This window comes from Ceratotherium simum, chromosome 35 (assembly GCF_057802395.1).
Source record: "Ceratotherium simum simum isolate JZ-2026a chromosome 35, ASM5780239v1, whole genome shotgun sequence".
NCBI classification, from domain to species: Eukaryota; Metazoa; Chordata; class Mammalia; order Perissodactyla; family Rhinocerotidae; genus Ceratotherium; species Ceratotherium simum.
This window is the reverse complement of record NC_141934.1, coordinates 23492056-23504313: the sequence shown is the minus strand read 5'-3', so window position 1 is coordinate 23504313 and position 12258 is coordinate 23492056. Positions and strand designations below refer to the sequence as shown.

Here is a 12258-nt window from a genome sequence, read left to right as displayed (position 1 = left end):
GATCAGATTGGTGGTTGCCAGGGGCGGGGGTTGGGGGAATTCAGTGAAGGTGGTCAGAAGGTACAGAATTCCAGTTATAAGACAAATCTGTGGATGTGTAACATAGAGCGTGATGACTATAGTTAACAAGGTACAATTAAGTAAAATATTGTCTGGTTAAGCGATTTATGTAGTGTTGCTGAAACATTGTTAGAGTAAACAGTATTCACCTGTTCCTAAAAAGATAAACACGGATCAGAGAAGTAGAAGCAAAGATGTATGACTAAGTAAGGTGGTGGGTAGGTTTGTTCTTCTTTGCCTTTTCCTCCATATGGAGTTGTTTCACAGTGAGAAGGATGAGAGAACAGAGCTGGTTAAAAATGTAAATCTGAGCCCATCTGTATCCAGATAACAGTAGAAATCATTATTTTAGTTGTTTCTGTAAGTTATATCTCTGTTTTACAGAGATGTAAATTCTTAATCTTAAGAACTTGTATACAAGAGGAAGAACAAATAATCTAAAACAGAAATCAGTGTGGGAAATCAGAGTTTTGAGACCTAGGGCCCCTCATTTAGCACTGTCAGGGTAGCTAAGACATTAAGAACCATGAGAAATGAGGGACTCAGAAGGTCTCTCCAGCCATCAGATCATGATGGACCAGTTGATCTTGAAGCCTGACCTGAATTTCATGGGGCTGGCATTTCCTAATTTCCTGTAATCACCTCCTCTCCACTCCCCGTGACTCAGTGATAGTCACAGTACCAGTAAGTGTCCAACTTTTCCATCCTTGCCACTGTGATTAAGATTTTGGAAAAATTAGAAGAAACCATGTGGTATAGGGAACATGTTTCCTAAGTATGACACAAAAGCACCAAGATCACCAGATTTGACTATGTAAAAATGTAACCTTTGTTTTGAAGATAAAAGAATTTTGAAAAGTAAAGTGCTCAGTGTTACCGGTGCTCAGAAAAATACAAGATTGAGGAAGTTTGGGAAAATGGCGGGAATATAGATTTGGTATACATTTGTAGGGAAATTCTGCTTCTGTGAATCTATCCTCCAGAGGTAATCTAAGTGCACGAGAACGATCACCATATAACATTATAATAGAAAAAAATTAGAAACACCTAGATGGCCATGAAAATGGTGACTGATTTAGTCTGTAGTGTGGCTATAAAACAGTATGACCTTGAGCAAAGGTTAACTTTCTGTGCCTCATTTTCCTCATCTGTAAACTGGGAATGAAGATAATCACACCTTCCTTAGAACTGTGAAGATTAAGAGTTAGTAACCCATAAAGTCCCTACAGTGGTGCTTGGTATAGAATAAACCTTTTCTCCAAATTTAAGCGGGCATTATCACTGTGTAGCTATTAAAATAAGTCTATACTAATGTAAAAGGAAGTTTGTGATTTTTATTTTAGTGAAGTTTTGATAAGTGTTATCCATAGAGAAAGGTCTAGAAGATAAATATTGGTAACAGCTTAATGTATATTTGTTGGGTGAGGGGCATGAGGGATGAGTTTTCACCTTTTAAAAGCATGCTTTACTTTTGTAATAAAGAGAAAACTACATTGGTGGGTATACCAGATGTCGTATACTTTAACCTTGCCATTTTTAGTCAGCTATGCCATTTTTAGTCAGTTTTATTATAAAATATTCTTTATAAGGAGCTAAGATATACTTATCTGTTCTATATGGTTTTTGCTTTGGAGCCACATAGAAGTCTGATTCCTCTTCCTTTGATGGCCTGTTAAGTAGTTGAAGGTAAATTCATCACCCTTTTAGAACTTAACTAAAACTCTGAGAGTTTGCAACTTATCCAAGAGCATGTGGCAGTTTGTGGTAGAAATGGGAGGCTTGAGTGTTAACAGTGTGTTGTATCCTAAAATTTTTATTTCCAAGTTACTCTTAGCTCTTTCAGTCATGTATGTGATTATTTTCAAACCCCTTACCATCTTGATGGCTTTCTTTGGTGCCCAGACTTGAATGCAGTTAAGTAAATGGAGTCTAGTTGATATTCTAGACATTTTTCTTCTGCTCTTACAACCTAAGGACACTTGTTTGGCAATTTTAATTTCCCTACCAGCTAAAACTCCTGAGTCTGTGTCACACATGCCCTTTCCCCTCTACATCTCTAATCCTCTACTAGCATACATGTTTTTTGTTTTTTGTCTAAGTGTAGTATTTAAGCAACAATTACTACTAAACCTCATACAGCTCAACCCAGTCTGAGATCACTTTGGATCCTGTTTGTTTTCATTGTTTCTAGCTTTGTGACATTCTTCAGCTTGATAATTATCATAAGTCTCTGATGATTGTTGATTAAGGGAATAATGTGTGCAAGTACTTCATTCATTGACAGATATTTTATTTGACACCCACTATGTGCCAGCACATAGGGACTAGGACATCAGTGGTGACTGATTCTCTGCCTTCATGGAGCTTTTGGTCTGTTGGGGAAGACACATCAAACACGTAGTGTGATGAGTGTTAGGAAAGGAAAAGCAGCTCTGTGGGCACATCATAAGGGATATCAGCCAAATCTCAGAGTCACGGAAAGCCTTGCTGTTTGCGAGGTAGAGGGGAGAGGAGAAGAGGGTATGTAAAGAGTCACAGAATTTTGAGGAGGGGCCAGCCCGGTGGCGCAAGCGGTTAAGTGCGCACACTCTGCTGTGGCGGCCCAGGGTTCGCTGGTTCGGATCCCAGGCCTGCACCGATGCACCGCTTGTTGAGTCATGCTGTGGTGGCGTCCCATATAAAGTAGAGGAAGATGGGCATGGATGTTAGCTCAGGGCCAATCTTCCTCAAGGAAAAAAAAAAAAGCGGGGAGGATTGGCATCAGATGTTAGCTCAGGGCTAGTCCTCCTCACAAAAAAAAAATTTTTTTTGAGGAACTGAAGACCATTGTGTTTGGAGCTTAGAGGGAGAAGAGAGTGGTAAGAAGTAAGCAGCAGTTGGATCATGGAGGGTGTTACAAACAATGGTTAAGATACTAAACTTTATCTCAAGTCTAGTAGGAAGAAGCTATTGAAAGATTTTAAACAAGAGAATATCACATTTGCATCTTTTTAAATTGAAGTAGCATTGGTTTATAACATTATATAAATTTCAGGTATATAAGTCATTATATCTTGACTTCTGTATACGCTTACATCGTGTTCACCCCACAAAATCTAGTTTCCATCACATTTGCATTTTTTAAAGATGGGTCTCATCATAGATAATACTCCCAAAAAAACAGATTGGGAGCAAACATAGTGTACTATTTGTAATGTTCCTTCCCTGCTCACCCTGAGGCCTGGTAATAATTGTAAGTAGGCAAGTAGGGCTCAAGTGAAGAATTTCATTCACTCTGCCTATGAAATTTCTGACTCAAAGTGGAAACAGTGAAAACGTTTGAGTCATAGTTAAATGTTTAAGTAATTTAGGTTAATTAATTCTATTATGGCTTGCTTTTCCTAGGAGCCATTTAAACTCAAAAACAATAGTGGTATTGAAGAGGTAATTTCTGATTTTATATATAGTTTTCTCTTAGAAAAGATCTGAATAACTGGTGGAATTTGCCACAATAAATTAGGCTTTTTTTCTTACATATTACCAATTCATAATAAGGCTTTTTCTGAGTAATGCCGATTTTAACCATCACTATTTATTTATTTATTTATTTATTGAAATGAGGCTATTCTCTTCCTTCACCTCTTTTTTTTTTAATTGTGAAATTTTTGTTGTACATTATTGTTTGTCAGTCACCATATAAATGCATCCTTCCGCCCCTTGTGCCCACCCCTCACCCCGCTAGCCCCTGGTAACCACCAAACAGTTTAACCATCACTATTTGTTTTTAACATAATGATGTAAACAGTGTTCAAGTATCATGGCTTATACTCCTTCCTAGATTTTAAGGTAAAGAAAGCTTGTGTTCGGGCCGGCCCGGTGGCTTGGCGGTTAAGTGCACGTGCTCCGCTGCTGGCAGCCCGGGTTCGGATCCCGGGCGCGCACCGCTTCTCCGGCCATGCTGGTGCCGCGTCCCACATACAGCAACTGGGAGGATGTGCAGCTATGACATACAACTACCTACTGGGGCTTTGGGGGGAAAAAATAAATAAATAAAATCTTTTAAAAAAAAAAAAAAGAAAGCTTGTGTTCAGTTCTAAAATGTGGCAAAGTAATAATTTCCTTTAACTGACTTTTACTTGCATTTTTGGTAACCTAGTATAAAGTATACATTGTGGATTTTGTTCAGAGTGGAAATCTCTATTGTGATAGCAGGTTAAAGAGCTACAGACTTAAGGACCCAAGAACTGAATTTGAAAAGTGTCAGATGTTAAGCAAATGGAAGGTAGTTTATAACGGAGTTTATTCTTTTATTACACCACCTGAACCCAAGAGACAGAGAAAAAAAATCTCGAAGCGAAAAATTGTAGAGCATCCCCTTGGCAAGAGCAAGAATTTTCCACTACCACTTGCCCTGAGGGCATTGACATGCCCCATCAGGGAAATATTACTGGATGTGATCATCAGAAGAGTACTGCCTAGTCCTCAGGCACAAAACCCTGTCTGAAATTCACAGAAGCCTGCAGACAAAGGAAAATTGTGTCTTAGTTTGAAAAGTATTCATTGAATCTTTACTTTCATGCATCTTTTACTTTGTTAGAGAACCTGCTTCCTAATAGATTCAATCCTAAATTGACTCAAACAAAGCACAAAGCAGAGTCACACAGCAAGTTAATGGAAATCTTTCGTTCATTGAGGATTGAGCTTCCTTAGGCAAGACTCTTTTTTACTTCCTAGCTTTAGTTTCCTGTCTAAAATGAGGACATGGGTTGGTCAAGATAATGTGAGAGTCTTTCTAGCTAAGAGAATTCTAATATGACAGGTTATTAGGACCAGTTTGGATTTATGCTTTTTTAGTACCTTTTCACAAAGAGATTAGTTTCTAATGGAAGCAAATTAAATGTAAAACTTTAAGGTAGTACATTTCCCAAGTGCTGGGGGACTTAGGGTCGTCTTGGCCTTGAGTTGGCATACTTGGCACATGAGAAACAGCATATAGTAAAGGCTGTTGTAAACAAGCCCTGCATGGGATCTGTGACTAGTTATTATGCTTGGTTTTTTCTCTTGTATTAATTTTTTAGTGTATTTGGGGAACTTTTTAAAATATAGACCCCTACCCCAAATGCACTGAAGCAGACTCTTGAAGAGCATGTCCTGAGATTCTGTACTTCATGAAGGACCCCAGCTCATCTTTTTTTTTTTTTTTTTTTTTTTTTTTTTTTGGTGAGGAAGATTAGTGCTGAGCTAACATCTCTTGCCAGTCCTCTTTTTGCTGAGAAAGATTGCCCCTGGGCTAACATCCGTGCCCATCTTCCTCTACTTTATTTGGGACGCTGCCACAGCATGGCTTGATAAGCGGTGCATAGCTCCGAGCCCGGGATCTGAATCAGTGCACCCTGGGCCGCTGAAGCGGAACGTACAAACTTAACCACTGCGATACTGGGCCAGCCCCCATCTTTTCTTTTAATTCCTAAACATTTAATTGCCTCCCAATTAGAATGACTGTTGTAGGAAGAAAGAAAACTTGAGGAAAACTCAAGGTCAATTTTCAAGGGCTTCCCAGGTCATTTGTTCCACTAGTATTTGACATTGGAGTTATTCTTGAATATTTGGCCAACAATTAAATGTATGTCAAGGGGCCAGCCCAGTGGCGTAGTGGTTAAATTCACGCGCTCTGCTGTGGCAGCCCGGGGTTCACAGGTTCGGATCCCAAGCACAGACCTACGCACAGCTCATCAAGCCATGCTCTGGTGGTGTCCCATACACAAAATAGAGGGAGATGGGCCCAGATGTTATAGCTCACTGCTGATCTTCCTCACTAAAAAAAAACTGTATATCAACACAGTTTCTGCCCTAGCGTTTGACACTGGAGGTATTCTTGAAGATTTGGTCAACAATTAAATGTATATCAATCACTTTCTGTACAGCAGACAGCCTTTATATTTTTAAAATAGACCTTTAGGGGGAAAGTAGCTGGTTTCTTTATAATGCCAGTATATATATAATTTTTAATGCTGCGTAAATACAGTATTGATCCCACCTTAAACTAAGAGCTAATATGTTGACTGTGTTACCCAGGAAAGAAATTTAACATTGGTATTTATTGCCTCAAAAATACGTTTTTCCATCCATTTCAAATTCTCTGAGGTTTCGCTGAAACACAGCAGGTACTACTTTTGGGTCCTCTTGTAGTTTACCCTCAATTTGAAGATTAGACTTGCTGGCCTTCAATATGGCAGGTATATGAGAGTATGAGCTAGGGCTTATATATGAAATTGTTTAAATAGAAAAAAGGGATCTAACATGAGAACATGATGTAATCCACGCGGAGATAGAAGTATAATGATGTACAATGTTATAAACCAATGTTACTGCAATAAACAAAAAAAAATGAAAAAAGGGATCTGAGGGGCTGGCCCAGTGGCATAGTGGTTAAGTTCGCGCACTCTGCTTCCGTGGCCTGGGGTTCGCAGGTTCAGATCCTGGGCACGGACGTACACACCACTTATCAAGCCATGCTGTGGCAGGCGTCCCACATATAAAGTAGAGGAAGATGGGCACGGATGTTAGCTCAGGGCCGATCTTCCTCACCAAAAAAAAAAGAAAAAAAAAAGAAAAAAGGGATTCGGTTTTCAGTATAAAATGTTTTGCTTTTAAATTGTTGGTATATGTTCAGCTAGCTGTTACAGTGCAGAGGTGTGACAGTGCTCTGTAGATTTTGGAGATTTCTATGCTGTGTTAGACAGAAGTCTTCTGCTGCTGTAGGATCGTGACATAAGTTGCCTCAGACATCAAAGGAACATTTTCAAGTAAATTTTCCATTTAAGGTCATATGATCATCGTTGAACTTGTATTCTTTTCATGTTCAAGGCCATGTAGAATCAAATTAATTATGACAACCAGAAAATAATACAGTAAAAAAAAATAAGTTGGTTTTAAATTTTCACCTTGATGGGGCATTTTAGCTGTTGAAGGTTACTAAAGTTTAGGAGATGGTTACTTTATGAGTAGTAACTGTAGTATGAGCAGAACTGTATTAAAATGAAAGGTTCTGGTTTATTCAGTTTGAATATTGCTGTTTGTTGCATAAGCATTTCCAGCAGGAGTTTCATCTTAACTTAATGTGTCCCTGCAGTCAAATGCAAGGATGATCTTTGCCTCTTGAGATTATATATTGACAGTCTCTTTCTGTGCTGCCTTGTGACCACATTTCCTACTTAGGCTATAGGGTTGTTTCATGAACTAGAGTTCAAAAAGCAAACCATACTTTCCTTGAATTTAAAAGCTCTGAAATGTGGAAAAATCACAACTAAGTTAAAGGTTTAGCAAGTGAAATAAATCTGTGTCTTGGACAGGGTGGCTGTTTTGCCAGTTTGTATATAACCAGTGACAGAATTAGAATTTAGTATATAGGGTCAGTATGGAAAATGAAGATCTGACTTAAAAATACCCTATGCAATTCTAGGGCAGACTGTACTTATTTGTTCTAATTTTTAGCTGTCCTTGCATAAGACTGCCAAAACTACCTTAGTTACTTTTCAGAAAGGCAAGGACAGCTGTTGTACATTTATTTTTAATGTCTAGTTGCTTTGGTACCGATGTGTACTCATGCAGCGATATTGGAACACCTACACTGTGCTGGGCACTGCTCTCAACGTGCATGTAAAACATCAAGTTTATCTGTTCCTGGGTCTGCATTGTGGCCTTTACTTTATACACATCAAGGAAAGGGGCTAAGACATGGGCCTTTAAGAGGTATTCAGGGGGGCCAGCCCCGGGGCTGAGTGGTTCAAGTTCCTTGCACTCTGCTTCAGTGGCCTGGGATCGTGGGTTCAGATGCCAGGCGAGGACCTACTCCACTCATCAGCCATGCTGTGAAGGCATCCCACATACAAAATGGAGGAAGATTGGCACAGATGTTAGCTCAGGGTGAATCTTCCTCACCAAAAAAAAAAAAAAAGTGATTCAGGGAACTGTTTGGCCCAGAAAAAAAGACTCAGTTGACTTAAAGATCTTCTAGAGGTTATGCCAGAGATTTATTTGGTTTGATAATTCAAATTTCAAAAGGTACCAATGGGTACAAGGTAAAAGTCTCCCTCCACCCATGCCCAGCTACCTGGTGTTACCAGTTTGTTACACCTTCCCAGAGGTATTTCCTTATCAGTGGTAGCTCCATATGCATGATGCTTCACACTTGTGTTTTCTTCACTTAACATACAGTATATCGTAGAGGAAATTTTCACTTTAGTATAAATAGAGTTGTCTCATCTTTCTACTGTTAATAAAAAACTACGCTGTGACTAACCACATATTTTGTGAGCATATCTGTAGAATAAATTCCTTGTAGTGGAATTTGTGAGGTAAAACGATTGTGTTTTGCAATTTTGATATATATTGCCAAATTGCCCTCCAGAGATTTTCAACAGTTTTTTCTTCTTACTCAGCAGCATATACAGGGTGGTCACAAAGTCTGGAAGCATAGTTGAATTATAAATACTAAATGGACTATTATTATTACATGATATGTTTAGTGACATTATACCCATTCAGTTTGTCCTCGTTAGCAGTGCACTAACACAGAGTTTTCATTAATCTCTGCTCAGGCACTTGCCTTTGAGTGATTTGCACCTCTTGTTTTTTGTTTGTTTGTTTGTTTTTTCCCATATTAAAACTAAAATTTCCAGATCTTATAGTCACCCTGTATAAGAATCCCTGTTTCTATACATCCTTGCAAACTTGGTGCATTTTCTCAGCTCTCATTGTTTGTCAGTTTGATAGTTTAAAAGTGGTGTCTCCGTGTAGTTTTATTTTGCATTCTTCTTATGAGTGAGATTAATTGAACATCTTTTTAAAGAGCCATTTGTTTGCTATTCATGATACTTGAGCTTTTCTGTTGGAATAAACCATGGCATATACATCTCAATCCCCCTCACTATCCCCTGTGTGCATGTGCGTGTGTAAATAATATATACTTAGAGGTTTCCCCAAGCATCATTCTCTTCCTTCTTATGTAATTCAAATCTTGTATCCAGCAAAAGAGTTTGTTTTTGGTTTTTTTTGCAATTTTTTTTTGTGAAATTTTTGTTGTACATTATTGTTTATCAGTCACCATATAAGTGCATCCCTCCACCCCTTGTGCCCACCCCCCACCCCCCTAGCCCCTGGTAACCACCAAACAGTTCTGTTGTTGCGTGTGTTGGTTTATCTTCTGCGTATGAGTGAAATCACGCACTGTTTGTCTTTCTCTTTCTGGCTTATTTCACTTAACTTAATACCCTTCAGGTCCATCCATGTTGTTGCAAATGAGACGATTTTGTCTTTTTTTATGGTTGAGTAGTATTCCATGGTGTATATGTACCACATCTTCTTTATCCAATCATCAGTCGAGGGACACTTGGGTCAGCGAAAGAGTTTTTATGACCCTGAAGATAAGTTGATTATCTTGCTTATTTTAACAGATTTTTATATATTTGTGCTGTAGACAGGCTATTTATTTTCCTTAAAAATTGTCTTTTATTGGGAGACAACATCTCTATATAACATGATTACAAAAGTTGCTTATTTTAGCTGCCTTTTTTCTCCCCGATTAGTTGGTGACAAAGTTCCTGCTGATATAAGATTAACTTCCATCAAATCTACCACTCTAAGAGTCGACCAGTCAATTCTCACAGGTAAATATTATGTATCGGAAGGTCATTGAATTTCTGAAGCCTCTCTCAGATCCCATGCTATAGTCAACTCTTGCCCCACTGTCGTTTTTTGGTTTCCTGTCTTAATCCTCTTCAAGATATTTATTTCTTAGTGCTTTATCAGTTAGGCTTTTTGCCAATATAGGGGATTTAAAAGGCATGATTTAAAAACAAAACAAACTTGGCTTTCATCTCATAAAGGCTCTGTCTTTTAATTTTATCAAAAATTAGTTTTTGGGCCGGCTCTGTGGCTTAGCGGTTAAGTGCGCGCGCTCTGATGCTGGCGGCCCGGGTTCGGATCCCGGGCACGCCCCAAGGCACCACTTCTCCGTCCAACGCGAGGCCGAGTCCCACGTACAGCAACTAGAAGGATGTGAACCTATGACATACAACTATCTACTGGGGCTTTGGGGGGAAAACAATGAATAAATAAAATCTTTTAAAAAAAAAAAAAATTAGTTTTCACCAAAAAATTACTTTTTAAAAAAGGTTACAGATTCCTTCATTAGTAGAGGTACTAATCTTTAGGTCGAAATATTGTCTCTCTGTTTTGTGGAAAGTGAATTAATTATTTAGTGTTCTTTTTCCAGGCAGGAAAAAATAGCTCCAGAGCTATAATTTTTTTTCACTGGAGGAATGCTAATCTCACATCTAACATACTTTGCAATTATCAAATGTATATGTAACAAAAGTTAGCACCTCCCAAAATGGTGAATGTTTTACTACCTAAAGTTTGCACACTTAGATTTGGGATTGTTTGGAATATTTTCCCATTTTTATTTGAGAAAGGCACAGTCTAGGGTGGAGGGTTCATATTAACTGGAAGAAAGGTGATCCGAAGATTAACTTAAACACAGTACTAACCTGAATTAAATAGAGAGTAAATATAAAATCCAAAGATTATCAAGATTTATCTGATTATCAGCTTTGAAAAGCAACTAATGTCATGGAGGTAGTAATGTGAGTAACCTGGACTCTCTATTTTTTATTGTTTCTTTATGAATAGCTTATCTATTAAAACTCCCATTAGCAGCAACAAGCTGGAAGTTGATTAAGCCATAAAATATTGGGGAATTGTTCGGGTTGTGTGTATGAAATTCTCATAGTTTGCCTGAAGAAATAATTACCATTTTAAAACTTTTCATAGAGTTTCTTGAATGTCATTTTTTGCTAAATAATCCTACTGTAGTTTTAGGCTAGTTTGAAGAACCAGATTCTTTTGTTAAATATTAAGAGTGAAGTTTGCTTCCTGAAATTAAATTAACAACTGGAGCCATATTTCACATCACTCAGACTGACCCCCAATTATGTATTTCATAAGTGATGTTAAGTAAAGTTGAAACCAAATTCAACAAGCCATTGTAAAAGTTCTAAGTAGTAGTCCTTTATACCTTGCGTTCTTTTTAGTGCAACTGCTGATTGCTGTTTTCCAGAGTTGTTTTATTGAAATAGAATAGTCTGATTAGTGCATGCAAATATTTCTAAAACGTTTTCATTTTTCATCTTTGGCATTATTGAACAAAAACAGGCTTCCCAGTGGATGATCCTCATTATTTATACTGTATCTATAGTCTGTTTAGCCCATTAAAAGTAAATATACTTTCACCTTTTTTTAAAGTATTAGAATGTATGTATATATGAGTATTCAACAAATATATAAATATAGATTCACAGTATTAGAGTATAAAATGATACCTGAAAATAAACTAAATTTGAACAGTTACTCCAGAAAATAAAGGTAATTGACTAGGATTTTACTTCAAAATTAAGTTCCTTTATTTTGAAATTGTATTGATTTTAATCCTGACATTCCTTGCTCTGAAATTAGTTTCTGTAATTAAATTTTACTAGTTTACCTCCTTTGAATAAATTGGGCCTTTTATCCCTTTTCCTGAGAGTGGTAGTGGCATAAGTGGATGAGGTTGCCCAGCTTCTAGGTGTGGATTGCATAGATCTAACCATCCCTTCTGTCTTACCACCTGCTCAGGTGAATCTGTCTCTGTCATCAAGCACACTGACCCTGTCCCTGACCCACGGGCTGTCAACCAAGATAAGAAGAACATGCTCTTTTCTGTAAGTACTTTATCAAATGTATTTTTATTTGGAGCCATTCTCAGAGTTTTAAGTCTGCAGATTTTTTTTTGTTCTTTTCACTGCCTGCCTTCAGTGGTCAGACTTTAGAAAGTGTTGGCTATTATTCCAAAGGATAATCACACTCTTTGTGGTCAGTCTCAGCTGTCGGAAAACATCAGTAACATATAATGGTCGAATGTGTGACCTAGATGTCTTTTTTTTGAGGAAGATTGGCCCTGAGCTAACATCTATTGCCAATCTTCCTCTTTTCCTTTTTTCTCCCCAAAGTCCCCAGTAGATAGTAGTATGTCATAGTTGTACATCTTTCTAGTTAACTCAGTGTGGGACACTGCCTCAGCATGGCTTGATGAGCAATGCATAGGTCCACGTCCAGGATCTGAACTGGCGAACCCCAGGCCACCAAAGAGGAGCACACAAATTTAACCACTACACTACTGGG

General features: G+C 38.0%; 1 protein-coding gene across 1 annotated transcript in view; it reads left to right on the top strand.

Annotated features, from left to right (window-relative positions):
- The window catches only part of ATP2A2 (ATPase sarcoplasmic/endoplasmic reticulum Ca2+ transporting 2), a 61659-nt gene that overhangs the window by 26825 nt on the left and 22576 nt on the right, over nucleotides 1-12258 (top strand). Inside the window, exons 6-7 of the mRNA XM_004429992.3 lie at nucleotides 9627-9707; nucleotides 11713-11798. Of these exons, the coding sequence (XP_004430049.1) occupies nucleotides 9627-9707; nucleotides 11713-11798 (167 nt within the window). The remainder of the gene's footprint in view (nucleotides 1-9626; nucleotides 9708-11712; nucleotides 11799-12258) is intronic.